At 40.6% G+C, this 10,754-nt stretch overlaps 1 protein-coding gene across 1 annotated transcript; it reads right to left on the bottom strand.

Annotated features, from left to right (window-relative positions):
- Positions 1-2,831: 2,831 nt before the first annotated feature.
- LOC143127975 (fatty acid-binding protein, intestinal-like) lies at positions 2,832-7,211 on the bottom strand. Its single transcript, XM_076289660.1, has 4 exons — positions 6,911-7,211; positions 5,894-6,066; positions 5,145-5,252; positions 2,832-3,606 (listed from the first exon to the last, which is right to left on the bottom strand). Exons 1-4 carry the CDS (start codon positions 6,975-6,977, stop codon positions 3,556-3,558), a joined length of 399 nt encoding a protein of 132 aa, XP_076145775.1. The 5' UTR covers positions 6,978-7,211; the 3' UTR covers positions 2,832-3,555.
- Positions 7,212-10,754: the final 3,543 nt, after the last annotated feature.

The raw sequence follows: 10,754 nt of genomic DNA, 5'->3' as shown, positions 1-10,754 counted from the left end.
CTCTCTCTCTCTCTCTCTCTCTCTCTCTGTTCTAAATAGACACACTCTCTGTCTTTCTCCCTCACTGTTGTTCTCCATAGCCCATTAGACAGATGTGTGTACTGTACGTATTCGATCATTTATGACAATCCACACATAGCTGTACGCTTTCCTGACTTCCTGGACCAGTGGTTCTCAAACTGTGGTACGGGTACCACTGGTGGTACACGGACTCCTTCTAGTGGTACTCCAGGAGTCTCCAATTTATTTATTTTTTAGAAAGATGACATAATCACTTCAAAGTATAGCTAAATATACAATTCAAAATCCTTAACCACGCCATCACTGAAGTTAAATTTCAACTATTTTTTGTCTTTCATGGAAAAAAATAGGCCTACCGGTATTTTCATTTTTATATCAGCCAATAGAAGCCAATAGGCCTACTGGCTAGTTTTAAATTACGGAGCATTAGCAAATGGTTGACAAGCTAAGCTGTGATGGAAAGCAAAGGAAAAGGGATGGATCAAAAACATCCACCAGCTCCTTCCCCTCTCTGGCACTCGTGGTCAACTTTCCAAAGCAGCCACTAGATTGCATCACATGACCAGAGTTTGAACTGTGTGAGGATTAGTCATCAACTTTGCAGGGGGTCATCACCCGGTCTGATAAATGCAACCTGAGGGGAGACTGGACTGTTTTCCGCTCCATAACTGCAGGATTGCGTCATATGAGCGATTGATTACTCTTGAGATATTACCTTATGTTTGAATGCATAGCTCAGTCTTCACTCAAGTAGTTCAAAGCAAGGGATATACTTTGTCCCCCCATAGGTAATTGGATCTAGCCGTAAATGTTCAATACTGTCCTCACACAAACAGGCACCTTGAAAGAAAATTGGGTGGTAAAAAGAGGCTAGATCCTATCTGCTCATAACACGTGTGCTTGCTCGTGTGTATGGGTGTCTGTGTTGTTTGTGATGAAGGGGAAATGGCCCAGCTGTTGTGTTGTGTGTGTGTGTGTGTGAGAGAGAGAGAGAGAGAGAGAGCATCTGTGTGCTTGCACGTGTGTGTCTCTGTTTTAATGGCAACTTTAGAACAACCTGTCACCTGCCATAAATCCAAAAGGGCCATTTCCCTTGGAAAACTGATTCTCTTTAGATAGAGAGTTTGTAAACAGCCTTGAAAGAGACGTCAGTTATTTTAAGATGAGAGTGAGAGAGGGAAAGAGGGAGGGAGAGAAAGAGGGAGAGACACTCACTGGGCTGCCATTAAAAGACACTAAATCCAACACGAAGCTATTACACAATGAGAAGACACTTCAGAAGAACGCTTCTCTTGAGAACTATTGCTTAATTCTCAAATCTTTTCTTTTTTTTTTCCAATCATGTCGACCCTGCAAAGAATGTGTGTGACGGAATGTTGACACAAATGGGACTCAAGTGAGGCTCATGAAATGATGACGCAGTTCGACGGACTTTGCCTTTAATCAATCCAGCTCTTGGGCTAAACATGTCTTCAATGTGAACATTCCACATCAGAGTCTATGAACCAGGACTATACGTCACTTTTTGACAATAGCTTGGAGATATGGGAAGCTGTTCTTAGACAATGACACATGCAAAGCAAAAACAGGAACAGGATACTGTTCCATTAAAGTGCTGCGTAATTCCTACACATCAGGCATCAGACTCCTCTAATTTACCACTTTATTTCTCGACACTTGACCTACATCACTTACTTGTGTCCTGGCAGATTGTTTGTGAGTCCTTTGTTTCCTTCCAGTAAGTATCAGACAGTTGGATCATCGGAATCTTACTCTTGCTGAAATTCAGTTTAAGTTTTATTCATTAACAAACATAACCTATTTTGGACTGTGTTGTGCCTAAACTTAATGTCCTTGGATAAGTAAATTCATAATGTAAACATTCATGATTAAAATATGTATTATATGTTTACAGACAGTTTCATGAAGAAACAAAGCATGGATTACAGTAACTGACATACTGCCATAGATATAGTGATAGCACCATCTTGTGGTGACTTTCAAACCTTCAAAACCCGTCGGTTTACCAGCAGTCAGACCACAAGTTTCAAAATATCAACACTGGGCCAAATAAGTTAATACAAACTGGGAATGTGACATAAATATTTTTTATTACAAAGGTCAAGAATTTTGCAAAGTGTATTCAGAGGTTATAGTTTCTTTTGGATTTCTCTTTATCTTACAAGTCTGTTTTTACTGGATTTGCACTGGAACACGAGCATTGACCAGATAAGTCTTTGTAATGATTGTACTTATTTTGTTTACGAATAATAAACTGCTGGTTAAATGATGTTAAAATTTTAACAGACCACAGCATTAGTACAACGCCCCTGCTGGGTTGTGGTGGAAGTGTTTTGAGTTGGGAATCTATTTTTATAAGCTACTTTTATGTACCTTCCAATTTGTTTGCATTCCTGCACACGTTTTGCTTTCCCTCACTACACCTTTGCATTCCCTTTCAAAGCAAAATTTGTGGCAAATTCGTTTTTTTGGCGAGGAATGCAAAACTACCTCAAGGCATGGTATTGTGAGGGAATGCACAACTATTGCCACAGAACATAGAATCGTTATAAAGGGAATCTAAAAGAAGAGAGAGAACACAAAATCTCTCAGAGAAAACAAAATCACCACTATGACCCTGCAGGGGCTCGATAGGCCTACATTAGCACATAGCATTGGTGCTATAAAGAATTTCCCAGATACCAGTTGCTTGTGGCCTGAATCTGGCCAAATTATGTCTCATAAGCAGCTGCTATCTGGATGGAGTGGGTATCATACACCAGAGAGAATGAGAAAGTACCGCCCCCATTCATTCCAATAGTATCAGGTGTATATAATACCTCAGTGATGTTAACCATCTCTTAATTCTCCAATCAACATTTCTCAACTAATAAATAACACCTTAATAAATAACACCTTCAGACTCATTTTGATGACACATTGACATGCAATAGACAAAATGGAGTCTCTGTAATTGCTAATGCACGCCCAGATTGATTGGCATTGCCTTATGGAACCTTGTTGTTTTGTTTTGGAACCTATTTCTCAGTTTTCGACGTATTTTAGACCCCATAGCACTGAATGGGTATTCAGTGCATTTAAAACAATTCTTACATTGTGTTGCTTTACAGAAACACGATGTAGGAATTTCTACTTTTCGTCAATTTTCAACGTACAGGGAACCCATTTAGTGCTAAAGGGTTCTAAAATATGTATAATACCGATGAAAAGGGACATGCTTCTATCTACAACAACGGCGCACAGGGCCATACCAAGCATACGGGATGCACATCTGCTATGTCAGACACTCCTCTGTCCTTACTGTACATCAGTGTGCCATTGAAATGTGTTTGATGCTGTTATTTCAAGGTAAAATAACTACACTGTTTGTGTGTGTGTGTGTGTAGGGGGGAGAAAATGTGGATGCTATATCTGATCTTTTAAACCTCAGATGTGTGATTATGTCCCAGGGGTAGATACATTTCACTAGTGTGTTTGGCAGAAATGTCTGTGCTTCTTGTTCCAGTTTAATTTTTACTCCTTCTTGAAGATTCTCTTGGCATCCACCCCGTCATAGCTGTAGCTCTGTGGGAAAAATATGAACATGTGTGTTATACTATGATGTGTCAAAACACCTCACTCTTTAATCCATATATCTCTATATATTACTCTAACTTTATATCAACTCTAAATTCAATGTACCGTATTTTCCCGACTATAAGCAGAGACTTTCTAATGAGGAGACACTGCACTCAAAGAATCCCCCATAGAAATGTATGGGGTTAGTTCGTAACGCAAACATGGCAGTCGTCTACACATATTTCGCCCTTTCCGCCACCAAAAGATGACATGTGAATACATCGTGTCAATCATGTGGTATATTGTGAATATATTGTGCCAATCATCTGGTATGTTGTGAATATATCGTGCCAATCATGTGGTATGTTGTGAATACATCGTGCCAATCATGTGGTATGTTGGGAATACATTGTGCCAATCATATGGTATGTTGTGAATACATCGTGCCAATCATGTGGTATGTTGTGAATAAATCGTGCCAATCATGTGGTATGTTGTGAATACATTGTGCCAATCATGTGGTATGTTGTGAATACATCGTGCCAATCATGTGGTATGTTGTGAATACATCGTGCCAATCATATGGTATGTTGTGAATAGATCGTGCCAATCATGTGGTATGTTGTGAATACATCGTGCCAATCATACGGTATGTTGTGAATACATCGTGCCAATCATGTGGTATCTTGTGAATACATCGTGCCAATCATGTGGTATGTTGTGAATACATTGTGCCAATCATGTGGTATGTTGTGAATACATCGTGCCAATCATGTGGTATGTTGTGAAAACATTGTGCCAATCATGTGTTGTGATCTCACATCTGGAGCCAGGTTGGTGTAGGTGGTTGGTGAAGCCTTGCGCACACGCAGTTCTGCCCGAAATAGATGCCCGATTAGTGGCCAAAATGCGTTGCAATATGGCCGCCGACTTTGCTATAAGTCGCTCCGGAGTATAAGTCGCATATTTAGAAATTTATTTATACCAAGAACAGACAGAGACTATGTAACTGGACACATAGAGGCCAGAAAGATTGAGAATTCTACCAGGAATGTTAACGAAGACGAAGGAGTGAATGGCGACGAAGCTGAGGCCAGCCAGGTGATAACAAGGCAGCCAACGAGGAGGGCCCGATGGTAATTGTAAAGCAAATTTACAAAAGATTCACTGAAGGCTGATGCTGCTGATGTGGTAAATGAAAATGTAGCTAAAAATGTTGAGAATGCAATGCAATCAAGCATTTTGGGCGGTGTGAAGGCACAAGCCAGCAGCAGAGCAAATGCTCGGAAGGCTACCTCTGAGCGCGAAAGAGAAAAAAAGATGCACGTTTTAAAAGAACGTGCAGACGAAGGAGTGATTCTAAATCAACTCAATTAATAGTGATTACATAAATATGTGTCCAATGTAAATATGCAACAAAAAAAGACAGTCTGAGTTAGCACTTCCACAGCCGATATTAGCACATTGTGACTCAACTTCTGTGTCATACTTTAGGGATCTACCCATTTTGTCAATCTGGTGTGAATACACTAAACCAAACCAACCTGAACCAGTTCCCCGTTCACCAGAGTCCTGGTGGTGGTGAGAACCTTGTTGTTGTCTTTCCTGGTGAAGGAACCCTTCAGCATCTCACCCTCCATGTTCCAGGAGCCCTAAGAGAGAGATGAGGACAGATGTGAACGGGTGTCCATGGTTACGGCTAGGTTCTCACTCTATTTCAGGTCAAATATTAAATTTAAGAACAACATTACTGGCATCTTCACCATCACCATCATCATCAACAACAACAGCAACAACAATAACAACAACAACATGATGGATAGCTCATGCCCCATTATCAACCTTCATCCTTGACCTTCATCGTCACCAACATCATCAGTCAACCTTATGATTAGCATAAACCTAATCATCATTACCTCCACCATCATTGTCATCACCATCACCATCATCAGTGTTGCAATAGATTATTACATCTTATCCTATTCAAAATGTAATAGTTGTGTAACTGTTTCACTTACTTTATCAAAGTAATGTAACTTATCACATTTAATTACTTTTTGATGACTTTTCTAAATGAATGTTTTTAACTTAACCATTTTAAAATGTTTAAACCTGGCAGTTTTTACCTTAAATCAGTACTTAACACTGGTAGCAGCAGTAGCTGTAGCAATATTCTAAGCTGAAGTGTTGGTGGCAATGACAGAAGTAATAGTTAGCACCTTCCAGTTTCCAGTTAATGGAATGGCAGTTACAAAAATACCAAGCATCTCTGCCATGCGACAAAGAGACTTACTGAAACTTCTGTTCCATCGGCCAGTGCGTAGTCAAACTGAACGCCGAGTGTGAAGTCGATCTCTTTGGTGCGGAAGGTGCTGGACTCCTTAACGTGGAACTGCTCTCCAGTCTGGGTGATGGTGATCTTCAGGTTGTCATGTTCCGCCAGCTTCCTCTTCATGATGTTAATGCCTGGACAAGAAACAACTAAATACTGGACTTGAAGAAGCCTAACAACCTACTCAAAATATAACCTAGTCTTTTTTGAGTGAGTTTGTTTTGTTTTGTTTTTCAAGTTTTTTATTTCTTTTTTTAATCATAATATAATTAGACAAATACTTCTTAAGTGAAATTAGTAACCACATTTTATTTGTTATTGTAGTATTCCATATGGCAGCTTCTTTCAAACAGCAGATCAACTAGAATTGTGGATTCATAATTTTGAAAATCCAGTTCATGGGCCCAGTTTCAAATAGCACCAGTGGGAACCGCATATAGTTCCGACACGGTTTATTCAGTTGAAAGACTACATGTCTCCTGTGTAATGGCTGAGCTTTTAATACCTATCTAGAGTTTTAATACCTCCATATCGCCACCCTTGTACAGTAGATTACCTTCCCGTGTCATTTCAATGTCACTGCCCCCACATACTCATAGTTTCAAATGACAAATGCGGGCTATAAACACTATTTATACTGCCAACACGTAAGACCGAAGCTAAGAATAAAACAGTGAACTTAGGAAGCCAGCACACCTCTGTGTCATCCTTCCATTTCTCTCTCTCTCTCAGTCTCATTATGTGCTTCTGTTCTTCCTCAGTCTGTTTCTTTCCTCATATACTCCTTTTTTTGCTTTTGCTCTCTCTCTTCCAGTCTTGTTTTTTATTACTGAACACCTCTATTCCTCTCAAGCATAGAAACACAAATGTGTACAGGAAACATGATATAATAAATATACAGGGGCACACACATGTTCAAATTAATGTACGCTCGTGCACACACACACACACACACACACACACATGCAAAATCCTTACCCATTTGTTCCATAAACTTGTCGTAGTTCTCACTACGGTCAACTTTCCAAGTTCCATTGAAAGTCATCTTTGCTAAGTAACTGTAGGACAGGACACTCTTTAACTCACTCTCTGTCCTCCTCTCTCTCTTTCTGTCTCTCTCACCTTCTCTCTATCATTCCCACCCTTTTTATAAACGCGAACAGTCAGCGAGGCGACCTTATCTTGGTGATTATCAGTCTGCTGATGTGGACACTTTAAGCCCACAGCAAATATAGGGCATTGCACCACAAGAATATAAAGATAAACACTCGCGGACAACACCCATTGTACCCTGAGGATATTACCAGGATAGCGCTGTCTGACAGCTTAAAATCATCTCTCATATCCGACAGAGGGCGAGAGACATTCCCCCCTGTGGCGCTGCCGTGAGTGTGGTAATAGCAAATGACCCCAGGTGACCTCTAGGAAATATCAGTCGGTTCCAATGCAAAGCATGTTAGTTTGTACTAGAAAGAGAGAGAGAGAGAGAGAGAGAGAGAGAGAGAGAGAGAGAAATTAGAGGATGTTAAACTGAGGGTCTTCTGCTTTCTTTCACTCATATCACATTGCAGACACACTGCGCTTGCTAGTTCTGCTTTTTCTGCTGTTCTCTGTTTCTGCTTTTTTTTATCAGTGTCTTGATACAGTAAGTACATTAAAGTACAGTCTTTAATAATAAGTACCCACAGACAAATTACTGTTTCCAGTAGAATTCAGGTTTGATAATCAACAAAAACAGCACCTGAGGTCTGTAATGCCTTTACTGTAGATAAGTAATTTCCCAACTATTAGCGGCGGTTTATATATTGATTTTGCTAAATTTCTTCAGTTATGAGGTTAATACAGATGGGGCAGTTAATATGGTATTACTATGTTTTTTTTTGTTTTAACTTGCATAAAACACTGTCCTGCGGCTTATACACAATACAATTAATACACAGGAAATTACTGTAGTTGGCATCATTAAAACACAACTTATTACAGTAATATACTCATTTGCCTCCAACCCCACCCCACCCCATCCCATCCCATCCCATCCAATCCCACCCCACTCCAGCGTTTGTGTTTCACCTGCATCCAAGAGAACATTGAAGATGCAGACGCAGCATCTTTGAGTTTGAGTGTAGAGCTAGCAGCAACATTCTTATACAGTCTATGGTGTAGAGGTTTTATACAGTCTATGGTGTAGAGGTTGTATACAGTCTATGGTGTAGAGGTTGTATGCAGTCTATGGTGTAGAGGTTGTATGCAGTCTATGGTGTGCAGGTTTTATGGACTGAGTGTGGAACACTGAGGAACAGTGCAAGTTCTATAGATAACACTCATGTACACACACACACGGCTGTCAGTGAGCATCCGACTAAGGTCACCGAGTCATGTGTGATGTTACATAACGGTTTATTGTCTGAACAGAGACAGCCAGACAGAGATAGAGAGAGAGAGAGAATGGTTTGCAGTTCAAGAAGTTCAAGTTGAGGCCCAGATTATCTGACTGATAAAGTCGTATCATCTAGACATGCAAACCACAAGGTTATCCAGAAAAAGCCAAAGGTTATCCAGACAGACATAGACTATATGAGTGATGTTCTGAGATGACAGTCATAGATAGATAGATAGATAGATAGATACTTTATTGATCCCCAGGGGAAATTCAAGTCATTGCCAGCCAGAAAATAAAACTTTATGCCATTATAGTATAATGACTGATGTGTACCATTGTGTGCCAGGAGTAGAAATCTTTGAAATATTGACAGATACTGTAAATGGTCAACTTCACCAGCCACTAAATAGTAAATCATGACTTTACTTTGTGTCTGAAATCTACCAGCCATTTTTCAAATTCACCGGCATTTTGGCTGGTGGCTGGTGTTAATATCATTCCCTGTTGCATGTCAATATCGCAGGATCAAGTCAGGTGCATCCGGGTGACCACTGAACCTTATTTAAGCTGTCTCATTTGGGATTCCCTTTTCGACTTGTCAGATTTAGCTTGCTTCAAACTAGTCTTTGTTTCAGTCAAATAAATTGTGACAGCTGTGAGACGTTCATTCAACATTTCTAAACATGGTACATGAAATATATAAACTAGCCTATCATGATTTATATGTAATGCAGCACTTCTATAGTTGGTGGGCTAAAATTAGCATTAGCATGAGCCAAGTATATGTTCCCAGGCCCCTATAGATGTGTTCCCATTTGTGTGTATGGGCCTCTTATAGACTGGTTTGCAGCAGGGGCCCTTGGCTCCACTTCAAAATAGCCAGTGCTTTGTCATAGGTCTACCCACCCGTCAGTGCTCATTCTGTTCCCAAAGCAGCACTGTCGTGGTGGGTTGGCCTATCGATGGGTTTGATCCCAGGGTCTGCCACCCTTGTGCCCCATGCATGAGCAAGTCACTTAACCTAGAGTTACTCCAGGAGAACCGTCCCTGTTCAGTTGTTAAGTCCGACGGCGCATGTCATTTCAGGGCCCAACGGCTCTTTTCACAACCTGTAAACCTTGTCACCATCATCTCTGTTATAGTGAGGGTAAAACAATTGCTTTACTCTAACAGAGTAATTAGTGTAGCTGAAATGGCAGATGATATAATGGTTATGGTAATTGGATTTGGCAGACGCCTTTGTCCAAAGCGACATAGAAATACGAAAACAATATAAGCTTAATATTTAAAATTTAACAGGGAACAGATTAGAATGTTGGTCAAACTATAATAAGGAGAATAGCAATAATAAACAACAATGTCAATTCAATCAATACCCTGATAAAATAAGCAATGAAAATGAGGGGAAAAAAGCAATAATAAACAATAATGACCATTCAATCAATAATATAAAAACAATAACATGGTAAGACTACATCAAAGGTTGTATCAGCGATAGCGGGGATAGGTCACTTCTGTTTATGTTCAAACAAAACAGAGAGCTAGCTCGCTACTCCCTCCGCCTCCCTCCCGTGCAATTAAAACTGTCCTAAACGCGCATCTCGTCGGTTATTGGTTGAAACACTTTATTTTGCCTTTGAGTGGGTTGCCAACCCTTGTTGGTAGCAATTGTTTTTGTGTACAGATCTCGGAGCCTAGGCTGCCTACAGAGACACGTTTTTTTGACGGCCTGCTTATGGGGCAGGCTTGTGGATCGTTGGGAAAGATTAGATGAATGTGATCCTTTACGTTTGGGCCTTTTTGGGCCTGAAATCGCTGATACAACCTTTAAGGAGAATATCAATAATAAACAATAATGTCAAATTAATCAACAGCCTAATGGAAATAAAACAATATTATACAAACCATAATGCATAAGAAGCGCTTAAAGAACTAAGTGCATGTTGAACAGTAATGTATAGTATAAGTATACTCTTTTGATTCCATGATGGAAATTTGGTCTCTGCATTTATCCCAATCCGTGAATTAGTGAAATACACACTAATCCCGGCGCAGTGAGCTGTCTGCAACAACAGCGGCGCTCGGGGAGCAGTGAGGGGTTAGGTGCCTTGCTCAAGGGCACTTCAGCCGTACTGGTCGGAGTTCAAACCGGCAACCCTCCGGTTACAAGTCCAAAGTGCTAACCAGTAGGCCACGGCTGCCCCCTTGTCTTTAGACCCCTCTTAAACGACCCAAAACTATCACAGGAACAGAGAGCAAGGGTAACATCCAATAACGTCACATCTTTCCCACTTAGCCTGGTTGCCTCTCAGCCTGTCTTACCCTCTCAGCCTGTCTTACCCTCTCAACCTGGTTCCCTCTCAGCCTGGTTCCCTCACAGCCTGTCTTACCCTCTTAGCCTGTCTTACCCTCTCAACCTGGTTCCCTCTCAGCCTGGTGCTG

Source organism: Alosa pseudoharengus, unplaced genomic scaffold, assembly GCF_046254945.1.
Source record: "Alosa pseudoharengus isolate Yale_2024_CS ecotype anadromous, Long Island Sound unplaced genomic scaffold, YU_APseudo_1.1 YU_APseudo_1.1_scf_17, whole genome shotgun sequence".
Taxonomy (NCBI): Eukaryota; Metazoa; Chordata; class Actinopteri; order Clupeiformes; family Clupeidae; genus Alosa; species Alosa pseudoharengus.
This window is presented reverse-complemented; position numbering and strand designations above follow the sequence as displayed.

Coding starts and splice junctions, on each gene's coding strand:
- LOC143127975 (XM_076289660.1), bottom strand. CDS start 6,977: ATGACTTTCAATGGAACTTGGAAAGTTGACCGTAGTGAGAACTACGAC. Junction 6,067..6,910: donor CAAGTTTATGGAACAAATGG/GTAAGGATTTTG, acceptor TTTCTTGTCCAG/GCATTAACATCATGAAGAGG. Junction 3,607..5,144: donor TGAACGGGGAACTGGTTCAG/GTTGGTTTGGTT, acceptor TTTTTCCCACAG/AGCTACAGCTATGACGGGGT.